The sequence below is a fragment of the Vidua macroura genome, chromosome 3, assembly GCF_024509145.1.
Source record: "Vidua macroura isolate BioBank_ID:100142 chromosome 3, ASM2450914v1, whole genome shotgun sequence".
Taxonomy (NCBI): Eukaryota; Metazoa; Chordata; class Aves; order Passeriformes; family Viduidae; genus Vidua; species Vidua macroura.
Window position 1 is genome coordinate 48,053,571 of NC_071573.1, and position 14,578 is coordinate 48,068,148.

Consider the following 14,578-nt stretch of genomic DNA (forward strand, 5'->3'; position numbering starts at 1 on the left):
GCGCGCCCTTGAGTGGCTTCGCCCTCGCCTGCCCCGGGGCGTGCTCGGTCCCGGCAGGGCCCCTTCTAAGCAAACAGGTCTTCTGGTCCTGTTCCTACGGTAAGCAGCCCGGTTGTGGCTGGGATGTGGCTGTTGTTTCCTCTTCCTTAAAAATCCTCTGTGCGCTTTGGCTGGGCCACGGCTGCCGTGAGCAGCGCTTCCCTCACGGGGCCCGCGTCTGGGCAGACCTGCTCTGCGGCCAGCTCCGGGAAGAGGTAAAACCGATATTTAGGCTTCTTCCCCAGATGTCCTTCCAGTGAAAACTGCTATTATGGCAATAGTGTCTTCTCAGGAGGTTTCCCGCAGTGCTCTCAGCTTGGCTCTAGGAATTGGAGCACCACAAAGCGACGCGACAACACAATGGCCCGTGCAAACCTGTGGTGTGAGTGAGCACTCTGTCAGCCATGGCGCAAGCAAGGCACCACGGTTTGCACCGTGAAGTCGCCTATTTTATGCCTTTGTCTCTGGTGTGTGTAGTACAAGGAATATGGTGGCTGCCTGTGTACAGCTCTAGCTGCTGTTAATCATTGTGTTGTCCTGGGCCACAGCTGTGTTAGGGTGGCTGTCCTGTCTCCAAACCCAACCCACCCCGGCATGTTTCACAGGGAATTTTTCTCACCATGGTTCTACACCCAAAACACTTTGCCAGACCAAGCATTGGTTTCCCTCACAGGAAGACCTAGTTTGTTTGCTTTAATATGTGTTGATATGTGACAGCCTTCTTAAGGGCCCAGAGAAAACTTTCAGTTTAGATCTATTCTTACTTTAGTTTAAAAAAAAAAATCAAGTGTGAAAGCAAAAGAATTTTAATGTTTTAATGGATACATGTCTTGTCAAAAAATAGCTGGTTTTTTTCTTCTCATACACAGTGGTATTAAATGGTCTAGACTAAGGGTGAACTGAGACTGAAAATATGGATGGTTGAGGTTGGTTTGATGTCTTTCAAAAGAAACCTATGTACAAATTATGGGCTTCTCATAACAGTAAATTTTATATGACAAATTACTGCTGTAATGCAAGGCAGTAGGAATAAAGCGATAGGTCAGAAAAATTAAACACTTGTTAAAGTATCTATTCTTACTGATGTTAACTTTATTTATGATCCATGTTTTTAAATCCCTCATATACTGATGTAATAATTAATTGAAACTTAGTTTTAAAAGCTAGTTCAGTCTGTTTCTTCAACAGGGCTTTTCTCACTGCAAAGGAAAGAGCAGCTTCCTTTCTCAAAATCATTTATATGTTTTTTACCATAAAAGCTGTATTTACAGAACACATGATCTTCCAAAATTTCTGGAAATAGACCACAGTACTTAAGCATCAGTTTGAGGGAAGGCATAATTTTGTCTTTCTCCATCCACAAAAGAAATTTACCTGCACATGACAGACCATGTGCAAAATTATTATGTCAATGTACAGTTATGGGTTTGTTTAGGACAGTCACTGTGTTTTAAAAGTCTAACAATTACATGACTGTACCAAATTGAGAACAAGACATCTCTATCTTCCACCTCTAAAGGAAAATCTTAGATTGTGTATCTTTTTATGCCTGCAAAATGAAAAGCAAGAAAAGGTGATAAGAAGAACGGGAAAAATGTAATGTAGTTATTAGTAAATGCCAGTCAACATAGTGTCCATTGGCAGATTCCATTATACACTTAGGATTTCTAAGAGGTGTTTCACTACAGCACCTGTCAGAAATACTGCCTCTAGATGTCTTTGAATTTATAACCCATAACTCGCATTTCATAAAGAACATATGTCAGAATTCCTGGTTTGGGCTTTTTTTTGTAGCAAAACTATGTAGATCCATAGATGTGCAATCTCTCCAATGCTTTATTTGCAAAGGTCACTTTATTAATACTGTCAAATTACTAATGTTATTCAATTGGTCTTGGATACTTCATGAGCAGAGTTCCATTTGTCTTCCATGCAGCGTCACTTTTCATATGAGGCACAACAAAAATAAATGCAGTTTTATTGTATAATCAGGTCAAAGGCAAAGCTGGAAACAGAACCCTGACCCCAGTTCTAGTCTAGATTCTGTTTTACCTAACCCACTCTAGAACCAATGCAGCTATGGTTTTAATAACCTAAATAATTCTTTAGTCATTCCTTTTCTATTGCAAAAAGGGTTTTAGCTTTACTTTTACCATTGCATGAAAGGATAGACCAGAACCCTAAATGTGTATGTATGTGACTTACTGGAAGTGCATCAAAGTACTAAACGTGTGTAGCTGAGCTCATGGAATTAAAAATGTACAACAAGAAGCAGAAATAGAAGGTCCCCAGTACTATACTACAAAAACAGTCTCTGAAACTCCCAAGGACTTCCTAGATCTCTTCTGCAACAGTCCTTTTAATATGTTGTCTGTTATGCACAGTTCACATGGGTAAATGGCTGTAAATTTTCAGGTGGCCAACATATGCTTACATATGCACAAGACAAACCTTAAAACCCAGCCTTGGAGTTAATAATTCACAAGTACAAAGTTTGCAGATGTCTGGGACTGTCTTCAAAACGTTATAGTATTTAGTAATTTGGAATGTTTCAGCACACCAGAGCCCATGTTGGAGCTGAAGAAGCTGAAGCAGAGTAAATAAACTTTCAAAGTCACTGCTACTCTCTAAGTTTGGGTAGAAATACTGTTCTGGTTTGAAAGCAAAACCAGTGAGAGACTCCAAGTCAGAAATACAATTTATTGAGAAAAGGGAAAAGAAACAAAACACATGCAATAATACAAAAGGAAGACCACTGACAAAGTCATAATACAATCTGACACCCCTTTGGCCAGCGTGTTGGTAGCAGTCCAAATTGGAGTGGCTGCAGTTCTCCTGGAGTAGCAGATGTGGTTCTGTTGGAGCAGTGGTCCTGTAGAAAAGGTGTAGTCAAGCCAGTGGAAAACTCCAGCTGTGTCCTCTTGAGAACCTGTGGAAAGGCTGCTTCTCTGCCCAAAAATCCCAGAATATATCTAGGTGGGAATGCTTAGCTCCTCCCCACTGGGCAGAGCATCTCACAATGGGATGATGTCATTCTGAGTCATGTGGTGGGTCCTTGGTCACCTGTTAAACAGAAATGGCTCCTGGAGGGAGTTATCTCTGAGTCATGTGGCAAGACATTGATAGGCCCATTAATAGGAGATAAGGAAAACTGCCCAGAAGACAACTACTACACAGATGGTAATAGAAAACATCTTGATTTTCAATCTCGGACAAATACAAACCACAAATGTGACTTCCAGATGTAACTGCACCATTAAAATGTCTGGGCTTTTGCAGTGAGAACATTGTGGGGTGGAAAAAGAGTGTTTTAAGGCATTCAAGAGACCTATTTCATTTTATGTTCACTGACTTATGTGTTGCTTTCACTCATTTTCTCTGTTCTCTGTCTTTTGCTAGTGTACCTTTGAAGTCACAGGCTCTTTCCCATCTTTCCTGACAAAGAGAGAGCAGGAAACTCAAGCTTTTGTCTGTATTAAATACATTTGTTCTCGGAGGCACGTAATGCTGGGGATTTCATGCCTGTTTTAAACTTTGTAAGCTTATTATTTCCAAGGTCATGGTATAGAGTCAGGATGCACACCGCTCAAAACCAAACCAAACCAAAACTTCCCAAAAAACTCTGGCTACCTAGCTTCAGCTTTTTTGGTTTTTTTTACAGTGTTTTCCTGGCATATTTTCTTTTCTTACGTGTTGTTTTTGCTATTCTTTAGCCTTAGAGGCAGATGAAAGCAGAGTGATTATTCGCTCTATCTCTGTTATAGCTGCCAGGTATATCCACAGGGCAAGTGTGAGTGTGGACAGAAGAAAGCTTTCATCTGTTGCCAACCTCTTGGCATTAAAATAAGGCTTTCAATATAGAGCTACACTTGTTGATAATGCAATTTTTTAAGTAAAAAAACCTCAAAATGCACATCCCTAATGGCAAAAGTTTAAAGCTAGTGCTTTGTCTTGCAGTACTTGTAATCCTACATGTATAATCTAGTCCATATTGAGATGTGAACTTTAAATCATAAAGCAGTTAAAGTGTTAATGTTGCAAGATTGTGAGAATATTCTGGGCTGAGAGAAGTGCTTGGCTCAGACACAGTTCACTGAAGCAAGCATGGGTGTTTTCAGTAGGGGAAGGGGACCCAAGCAGGCTGTCCTGGGAGGTGATGGCAAGCAGTCAGAGCATCTGTTCTGCAGTTGGAAGTTGGCTGCAGCCTGTTCCGTGATGTGTGATCTCTGGTATACCTGACATGTGTACAAAGAGCTGTACTAGCTCACCCTAGTGAGCATCCCACCTAAATGATGCATTTGAAAGTTAAGCACTTAAGACCAGTAAGATGAAGCACCCTCACCCTTTTTCAAGTCATCTTATGTGCCAGTCAATGTTGACTGGCACATAAGATGACATGAATAATTAACTTTTAGATGCCTAAGTTAGATGAGATGAGCTTCATCTTGGCTAGAGAAACCTGTGTGGGACTGTGCTATGTGCTCAGGTGGCAGATGCATATTGATGCCTCTGTGGCACTTGCTTCCTGCAGAGTAGATTAAAAGAGGTGGTGATATATGCTTGTGCCTGCTGACATCCTGATGTCCTTGGTTGTACAGACATAGCTCATAGGGCAGGCTGAACTCTAAACACTGGCATAGCATAACCATTATAAAACTGGCAACACCAGTGTTTGCAAGAGTAACACTTTTAAATTCATTTGTCATATAAACTGGGTTCTTTTAAGAAATAACCTTGCATAGGAGTTTATACTTATGCTGCAGCTTCTTGTTAGTGTGACGAACATAAAGTGTACGTTTTTAGAAGCTCACCGCCTTGTTGTCATTTTCCAGAGCACAACATACAAATCAATATATAGTTTATAGGAAATGCAGTTTTTAAAACTATCACTTGGTCATTTCAGCTGCTGTTAGTGACAGAGGGGAGCACATGCACTTTATAGCAAGGAGTGCAATACTGCTTGTGGGGTGTTAATATCGAAAGAAAAGTGAAAAATTGAGCCAGTAGAAAAAAAGAGTGAGCTAATGTAAATGTCAACATGATAAGGCCCCTTAAACACTGTTTCATAGAAGAAATTTAATTTTCACAATGCTAAAATTTATTACTTGCCCAGCCCCATACTGGTCAGAGAGATCAGTCAGTCTGAACTGAAGTATCTCTATCCTAATTCAACTTAAACACATCTAGGTTTAATGGGACATTTATAAGGATGAGATAGAAAAGGATGGGTAAGCTTATCAAAGAAAGTATCTTCAGGGACTGATTATTTTTTTTCCTTTTTAAATGACTGGACTTGACCAAAATCAGAAACAGTCTTTTATGTCCCAGAGCCTCTTTAGGGACAACTAAGGCCAGTTTAGATCCACTGTATGATCTACTTCAGGCTGTTCTGAACCATCATTTTACTTGGGGGGAATTTGCTTTTGCATGAGACCACCAGGAAGTGTGACTGGCAGCCTGGTACAGGCAGGAAAAATGATCTATTACCTCTGCTGTTTGTCTTCTTCAGTAGGTATGGGTTATTTGTTATGAGCCATCAAATTACATGGTCAGAATTTTAAAATTTCCATGGCATTTCATAGACTTATGGTAGTTATGAAACATAAACTAAGAGATTTAGAGATTTTAGAGGACCTAAGATTTTAGTTAGAGGTAAGCCTTACTGGAGTTAATTAAAGTAAATGAGTAGGCCTTGATGAAGTTAAGAGTTAGTAGTTAACTAATAATTGATTGCTTGTCAACACAATGTTTAGTTAGCTGGGTTTATAATGAGGAATATAGAAACTGACAAATAGCTTTTAGGAACAATAAGACAATTGTGGGCCTCCTCTGGTCTGAAACCAATTGAAGACAGGGAATGGGAGTTCTACCAAGGTTCATTTGTCATATTTGCATTGAAAAGGTAGAAAGGTCAGAATGAGGAAGACTTCATTTACTTCCTCATTTTGGGACCCCTCCCCATGAAAGGGACCACCGACCCATTTCAAGGAACAAGCTACGCATGCTTAATAGCTTTTGGAATGATTAGCATACGAAGTGAGGAATGGGATGTATCAAAATGATGAATATGTATTTGTATTTTGGGTATTCAATTCTTGTGTGGATAAAAGGACTCTGTAATCATCTGAAAGGTGCGGTGTGCATTTGGGAGCTATCCCGCACGCTGCCTGATGTCGCAATAAGCATACACTTTCTAATTTAAACTGTGTCGAGAGTTTTTGTCCGTCACAGTTGGGTATCAGTACTAGAGCAATATCCATATTTCTTTAATAAATCAGTTATTGAGATAAAGATTGAAAATTATTGATTTTTCAAATGAGGTGCCAATCCTACAATGAACTTGCTGCAGCTGTTCTTTGCACCCATATAGACATAGCATTATCTTTGTATCTGAGAATTTCCAATAACTGGGACTAATAAGATTATGTGGTAAGAAGAGAAGAGTTGACAGAGTCAACTTCTGAATACACATCAATTATATTGTATTCCGTATCCAGTGCTTTCCACACTATCAGTAAGAGAGACAGTGAAGGAAATGCTTTTCATTCAGTTAATGCCACTAATGCATTAGCCCTACTAATGTAGGGCTACTAATGCAAGGACTTCCTGACTCATCAATTAAATATTGAATTTTTCTTTTAGACTTTGCTTATCTTCTAATGCAATTCCTATCTTCTCTACTTTTTTTTCCACTCTACTCAGTCATCACATCTTATTTTTAAATTCTACTGTACGGTGGTTTTTTTTTGGTTTTTTTTTTTTTTTTGGTTTGTTTTTTTTTTTTTTTTTTTTTTTTTTTTTTTGTTTGTTTGTTTTGTTTTGTTTTGTTTTTTAAACATTGAAGACAAAAGAATCAACTGGTACTGAAAGTAATGATTCCTCATTTGCGGTTTCTTTGTGTTTTCATTATGTTACATAGCATGAAGTTTCCACATGGGTTTTTACAAGAGAACAAAACATAGATTTCTGTTCTTAACTTCTCTGTTCTGAGGGTAGATGCTAAATACCCTTTATGAACCTTTAACCACTGATATTAATTGAGAAATGAGAATATAACCTGATGTCGTACAAACTTAGATGAGAGAGACTGGAAAAATTAATCAACAGGAAGTACTGCATAACAAGAATTCAGCTGGAGGCAGTATGTAAAATATACCACAACTCTGACCAAGATATAATATCTGACCAGCCACTGAATACCTTGACACACAAAGGAAATATTTTCCTGGAGAATTACTGTTGGAACAGAAAAAATGTATCCTCAAGCTATCCCTCCCTTTTCCAGGCATCATTCTGATTTCCTGCTTTTCTCTGCCAAGGTCTTTTCCTTATTCTAATCAAAAGAAATGCTCATTGTGGTAGAACAGAAGTACCCAGAAACTTCTGGGTTCTTCCCCTTGCAATTATAGAATTCCAGGCTGTTGGATTGCTTGTGTTAGGTAGCATATCATGAGACACCACTTTCCCTGAAGAACTAGCTATTTCATGCAGCGACATTTCCATGCATTATTTTTAGTAACTGTTTAATACTAATTAGTTGCTTTCCCTATATGATTAAAAAATGTCATTTAGCTGATATGCTGAGTGTGTGCCTTTATTTGTTTTGGTTTTTTGAAGAAGTGACTGGAATATTCTTGAAACATGCCTGTTTGATATCAATCCTCTACACTGCCACGAGGAAATATGAAAAATAATTTCTCCTTTTCAATTACAGAATCTCCTCAGAGCTAAGACCCCTCGCTCAGGAATTCAAGAAAGCCTTATCCGGTAAACCTGGCATCAACCTTGGGTGAAGTAATAGCAAAGTGGATCTGGAGATCAATAGCTAAAGAACAATACGAAGAAATTGATCAGTGTGGTCTACAGAAAAGTGAGTTTAGCAAATAGTCTGAAATTTACCATTTGCCTATTATGGTATAGCTCAGTAACATGGCATCAATATCCTTTAAAGATATTGAAATTATGAAAAATGTGCATAAGAATCGCAATTATATTGAAACCTAAAGGAAAGGAGAAGTAGTCCAGGTAAAAAGGCCCCTAGTATGAGAACGTACCAACTAAATAAGTGAAGATGTTACAAGAACTGCTGAAAGGAAGCATAAACCACACAAAGAGGCTTCCATTTTAACAGTTTGTGCAATTACACTTTGAAGCAATTCTCCATATTTTTATGTCTGAAGATCAGCACTTGACACCTTACTACAAGTTATACTTTAGAACAAAGTTTTGTGCTCTGTGTAGTGGTAAATGGCTGATATTTATTGATCTGTAACATAAAGGAGGTGAAAGTAGAACTAAAGGTCAGATTTATTCATGCAGTTAATACATGCTCAATGCTCTCCACCCCTTCAGCTCTCTCCCCAAAGAAACATTTGGAAAAATGTTACTAAAAGCCTGGGGGGAAATACCTCTCTGGAGACACTCAGAAATCACCTGGATGCATTCCTGTGTCACCTGCTTTTAAGTGACCCTGCCTTGGCAGTGAGGTTGGACTGCTGGATCTTCAGAGATCCATTCCAACCCTAACTATTCTGTGAAAAAAGCATAAAGTCTTTCTGTCGTGAATTACATGAGATAAAATGAATTAATGTCACATGCCAGGTTACTTAGTGGTCCTGGTTCATGACCTGGGGGCACTCAGTGAGTAGGATTCTGTGATGTGATGGGATGTTGTGACATCCACAGTTCACTATGCTGTTTGCCAGCTCGAGATGCTAAACCAGGGTTTCCTCTTTTTTATTTTGTAATGTTTGCTGTACCTGTCATGCGGCTGCATCTCACATGAACTCATGTGGGAGTTAAAGGAACAAAGCAAGGCTTGGACATGGCTGTAAGAAGACCTCTCCCTCTTGTCTTCTGTTCATAAAGGATGTCTGGAAAGAAGGGTGATAAGGAGGGTTGCTCTGCTCTTGAATTGATTGATTTCAAGAATGCTTTGGAGCAGTTCCAGAATCTAGTTGAAAAAATGATCATCCAAAAGACCGAGGAGAGTTCAGGCTTGTATACTAAAGATGATGGTAAGAAATACTAATTTGGATGGTAAAGTATAATTTTCACATGGAGAGAACATATCACAGAGGGATGATAATTTCCTTCAAATTAGTGTTCTAACTGTAACTTTTTGATTTTTACAGGAAATAGAGAGATTGCACGGTGAAAGTTCTTTTCTCCTTCTGTTAGGATTTCTGGCCAAATTATAAGGCCATGGTGATCACTCAGAAAATATAATTGGTGGAGTTGCCACATAAAGAAGTTAGCACTTGTTTCCGTAAAAGCACAAACTTGATAAATTATGTAAATACAGTTACTAATCGTAAATAATGAGGGTAAAATTTTGCTTTTCTCAATGCAAGTGGTTATTGCTGCTTGAAAAGATAATCCCACACACCATTCAGGTGCAAAAAAACAAATCAGAATTATGGTGAGTAAAGGAAGAAAAAAGAAATGAGACATTTTTATCTATTCTTTTATCTGTTTCATGTCATACATTGCAAATTAGGTAGTTTTGAAAAGAGAAAATATTAGGACTGATTTTTTTTCTTTTCAAATGCTGTAGTGAATACAATGTGAGAAGCTGGAACTTCCATGGTATTGGTATTGAAGGAGAAGTAAAACCATGGGTAGGGTGGATAAGAAAGGAATCTATAGCTTACTAGTTTTAAATTGTGTGGACATTGTTCCTCCCATACAGATAAGATAGATTATGAAAAGTTCTATACAACAACACGAACACTTTTTGGTTCAGCAGTCAAGGATCAGGATATTCAGGCCTTTTTCAGGAAGCTTATGAGCAACCTTGATGAAAGGCCAGAATGGCTTGAGGTAAGAATTTCTAAAGTTTTCTTAAATATGAAAAACTAATTAGAATTTTAAATGGTGACAGTATTTATCTGTTAATTATGTGTTGTTCATGAGTCTGTTGTTCATGAGGTTCAAGGCAGAATGAAGCACTCTCTTGTTACTTATCCTTGCTGCCTAAAGCCTAGGTGTGTTCAGGTCTTCAGTGAACTACCTCAGCGATGTGCATTGTCACTCAGGCTTCTTGACAAAATGCAAAATCTCTTATGATGACATTTGTTCTCTGAGGATAAGTCTATCTTCAGCTCAACATTCAGAAATGCTTCCCTCTTTTTCTCCTTTCCTCTCTTTTCTCTAACTTCTGCTTCCTTGCCTTTCTCCTCCCCTGTTCACAGCATAAATCTGGCCCTTACTTTGAATATAGAGCCTTAAAGGTAGGGCAGCATTTTAGTAGAGTTTTTGAACCACAGAATTCTGCATATATTATTTAGTCCTGTAGATTAATGAGATATTTGTAATCAATTTTTTTCAGTCTGTAATAGTGGTAAATAGCAAACCTTTGTAAAAATCATGTAAGAATTAGGTAATGTGAAACAGTAGATCCGATTTACCCTCTTTGCATCTGTCTGCACCTATCTTAAGGATTTCCTCTGCCAGAGTTGCAAATGCAGTCTGTGTTTAATATCCCTTCCTGGATTTTTAATCTATCCATTTGTAAATTATTTCTGAATCCACCTAAGAAGGTTATCTCCATAGCACCCAGTTTTTTACATTTTGTGAAAAACTACTTTGTCGGGTTTTTTAAACATGGCACTCTTTTTTATTTGCAAATGCTTTGAGAAATGAACACTTGCTCTAGAAATATGTCTTTTATTAAGGTATTTACCATGGCTAGTGTTTCAGGTAACTGTTGTATAAAAATTACTGATTCTTAGATTGTTAGAGCCAATCCTTATTAAGAGCACCCTTCATCATATATTACTACAAGACTTTTTTTGGTTGTTTCTTACCCGAAGACAGAATTATGCAGAAGGGATGTAACTCCCAGCACACAGTGACTTTCCAACGCTAGCATAGGAGGCATTGTATACATGGCAAATCCTTGCTGGACTTAAAGTCTTATGGCAGGGTATTAGCAGGTGACATGAACTACAAATTCATCAGCATATTTACATTTTATGTTACTCTGGAACATCATCCTAATATTGGAACCTTGAATATACCCAACCATCTGCTCATTACGTGTTATCAACAATTGCTATCAAATGATTTCCTAATAACATCCTAAAAAGCAGTGTGTTCAGCCATTTCTATTTAGTAAGGTTCTGTGTGGGAGCATTTCTGGTTACTACCTTTCTTAACCATTGCTTTTTCTTACAGTGTCACATTAATCATGGATTTTGCTCATGTCAGCCATTAAAGATTTCCTTCAAGGAGGGCTTGGGGCAAATCTGGAAAATAGCTGACAGTCTGAAGGACTGATTGTCCTTTGTTTAAGCTAGCAGAACAGTAGCAAATTAGTTTAGTTCAGGCTCATTAGTTTATAAGAGAAATAAGGGAAGCTCTGTGTGTTTGCTGGAGTGTGGATCATTTACTCCAAAACCTTACTGAGTTTTTAATGCAGTCAGACTAGTTACCAAATTACATAATTACGTAAATAATTCAGCTACATAATTACACAAGCAAGCACAGTATGGGGTATAGTGAAATTGGTGAAATGTCTTTAGTTTCCTTTTGAAATCTGTGCACGATTTCCTTGGGATAAAATTCCCCGGAAGCCTTTCTATGATCATTTCTCAAATTTTACCAAGTGTGAGCTGACTGATGACAGTCTTTTAATATAGCTTGCCTATAAACTTTCTTGAAAAGCATGAATGTATGATAGCTAATAATTGTGTATATGGAAAGGAGGGAGCTTTGAAGTGAAAGATGAAGAGTAATTCTGTGTGAGAGTATTTTTTTTTTTGAAAGATGTACATCTGAATCTCTCAAAGAATGAAAATGGGAGTTCTATTGTATGACATGGAAAATACTGAACTAGAATAAAATACAACATTTTGTCTCCCATCCAAAGGGGCATTGCTTTTAGAACTCATGAATGGAAGGATATATAATGTCTATAATATGAGAAAGAAGTTTAAAAAATCTGTACAGCTAAGTGGGACTAATTTCCTAAAGAAATTACTAAACTGCTTTTGGGTACAGAGCTTGAGATTTGTAGAGCATTTCCGCTGAAAATTTCACACCCTGGAGCAGAAATAAGCTGCTTACCTGACTAGCCTGTGCAGAGATCTTTAAAATAAAGGATTTTTTTTAAATTGTCTTTATATTACAATTCTTTTCAAGCAAATAGGAATCTACATATCTTTATGGAAAAGCTCTTCTATGTTGGCTAAACCACTATGCTGCATTGAATATCTTTATTTATAAATATGGAGTTGTCTGTTTTGTCTGCCTTTTGCTAGTTTTGTTTGTTTTTTTTTCCCTAGTTGAGGTAGGTAAAACTGGAAAATGGAAATTGAACATGGTTATTTACAAAGCAAAACTGTACTAACAACTTGAAAAATAGATGGGCTGTATTCCTAGAAGCCCTGTGTAAGCTGACTTCTTTACAAACATTAAAGAAAGATTGTACCTGAGTATCAGATCTCAGCAGTCGAAAGTCATATTGACAGCTAATGGTTAAAGGAAATAATACTAAGGTACTTACTCAAAGTATATTCAATTATTAAAGTGTGTGATAACTATTTGACTTTATACATATATCTTCCAGAAGTAGTTTTGCAATAAATTACTTGTTCGGTTCTATTTTGTTTTGCTTAGATTTTTGGCTGTTTCAGAGGAGAAAATGATAGCATGTTTTCCCCATCGAAAGAAAGCATGGTTTTGCTTGTATCTGAAAAACAGCAGATTACTCATTCAGGTGACATACTTCACCTTACATCAAAAACTGTATTTTTTCTAATGCAGTATGCTGCTCACTGCATTAGAAACTAGGATGATAAAATCCCATGTCTGTCTTTGCTGCTTCTTCTTCTCCTTCTTCTCCTTCTTCTCCTTCTTCTCCTTCTTCTCCTTCTTCTCCTTCTTCTCCTTCTTCTCCTTCTTCTCCTTCTTCTCCTTCTTCTCCTTCTCCTTCTCCTTCTCCTTCTCCTTCTTCTCCTTCTCCTCCTCCTCCTCCTCCTCCTCCTCCTCCTCCTCCTCCTCCTCCTCCTCCTGTGTTCCAAAATACTTGGGTTATTACTAAACACTGAACACTCCACTTCTCCATATTCCTAAATTATTTTGAAATTATGATTTTTTCTGAACCAGACTATTTATTTATGCAGTTACATATTGTCTTTCTGTATTTTTTTAATATGGAGGAAGAACTGGCACACCCAGAATTACAATATTAATGATATTTAAAATGCAACATGATTAATTTAACCAAGTGTGGGATAATTTATGATATATTGCATCACTGCCTTGCATATGGCATGAAAATCCATGTCAGGAAGAGACACTGTTCTTACTATTATAGTTCTATTTGTTTATGTTTTCCTTACTAATATAGTTCTATTTGTTTATGCTTTCTGTGTCTGTAATATGAAGAGTAATATTTTGTCATTGACAGTTGTCAAGAGAAAAGATGTGATCAAGGGTATAGTGAAGGTGCCCCTTCTGCATCTCACAGTAACAGCCTCTCAGAGAGGAGTGCTAACTGTGTTTAGCAAACAGGTAATTCTAAATCAAACTCTTTTATTATTCCATTAGCAGTACATAGGGGAACTGAGCAGACTATGATCTAGCATTCAAATTTTCCCATTAAAAAAACTACATCTCTTTCCTATTAAAGTTAAGTTTTTCTATATTTTTAAGTACAGCAGGAAATATACATTGTTCTTTTCAATTATAAACCTACTAGACAGTTCACACAAGTTGATAGAAGATAGAGATGGCTCATATTAGACATTGTTCATAGAAGTTCATTTAATATAAAATAATCTGCATTTCTGTTTAGAAAAGGTTGCCCTAAATAAAAAAATATGCAATTGAAATTAACTTTTAGCTACAGAGTGGAAATAAGAGAATTAACTGTTCTACAGCTACTGAAAATATCTAGAATGGACAGAGACAGTTGTTTGCAAATAAGATTTATTCAGTACAGCAACACCTAGAAGCTTGAAAGTCATGAGTTTTATAACAGTCTGCATGACACTGGCTAACAGTTAGTTCCCTCATCAGTAAAATATAAGGAGATCTGTACCATTTTAAGTAGAAATTCAGGCTTAAGATGCTGTTAAACTAAAGTTTGTACATTAATTTCCCAGATTATTATATTCCTGTTTAGTGGTATGCACCTATAGAGGCTATGAGATAGAATGTGTCACACAGAAACCCAGGCTATCGCGCATCTATGCTCATTGGTGCTTTACACTTGTACAATTTTAATGTAACCAGTTCCTTAAAATTTACTTCAGGCAATGCAGTAAAACTTTAAAGCAGCACTAATGCTTTCTAGGGGTTTTAGCTAATTAGTGCATAACGCTTATGACAGGAGCATTTAAACCAAGAAAGGACTCCTGTGGATGATTAAATAACAAAGCAGTACTGCAGTTTTGGTAAACACTGAAATAATTTATTTGAAAGCCTGTCCTCCAGAACATTATCCCTCTTATGTACCTATGAAAAATAATTTCCCAAAGTGTAAGATTAAAAATAGCTCTCCTCCCTACCCTTTACTTGCCTCTGCTATTTT

At 37.4% G+C, this 14,578-nt stretch overlaps 1 protein-coding gene across 5 annotated transcripts in view; it reads left to right on the forward strand.

The window, feature by feature from the left end:
- Positions 1-14,578, forward strand: part of WDR64 (WD repeat domain 64) — a 66,829-nt gene that overhangs the window by 470 nt on the left and 51,781 nt on the right. For 3 of the 5 annotated variants that reach the window (XM_053973731.1, XM_053973732.1, XM_053973728.1), the window contains exons 1-6: positions 15-99; positions 7,754-7,909; positions 8,908-9,056; positions 9,731-9,861; positions 12,661-12,760; positions 13,454-13,557. In XM_053973731.1, coding sequence (XP_053829706.1) covers positions 8,909-9,056; positions 9,731-9,861; positions 12,661-12,760; positions 13,454-13,557 — 483 coding nt within the window. In that variant the 5' untranslated portion in view covers positions 15-99; positions 7,754-7,909; position 8,908. Of the gene's footprint in view, positions 1-14; positions 100-908; positions 966-7,753; positions 7,910-8,907; positions 9,057-9,730; positions 9,862-12,660; positions 12,761-13,453; positions 13,558-14,578 lie in introns of those variants that run through there. The other 2 variants (XM_053973730.1, XM_053973729.1) reach the window with 2 other exon arrangements.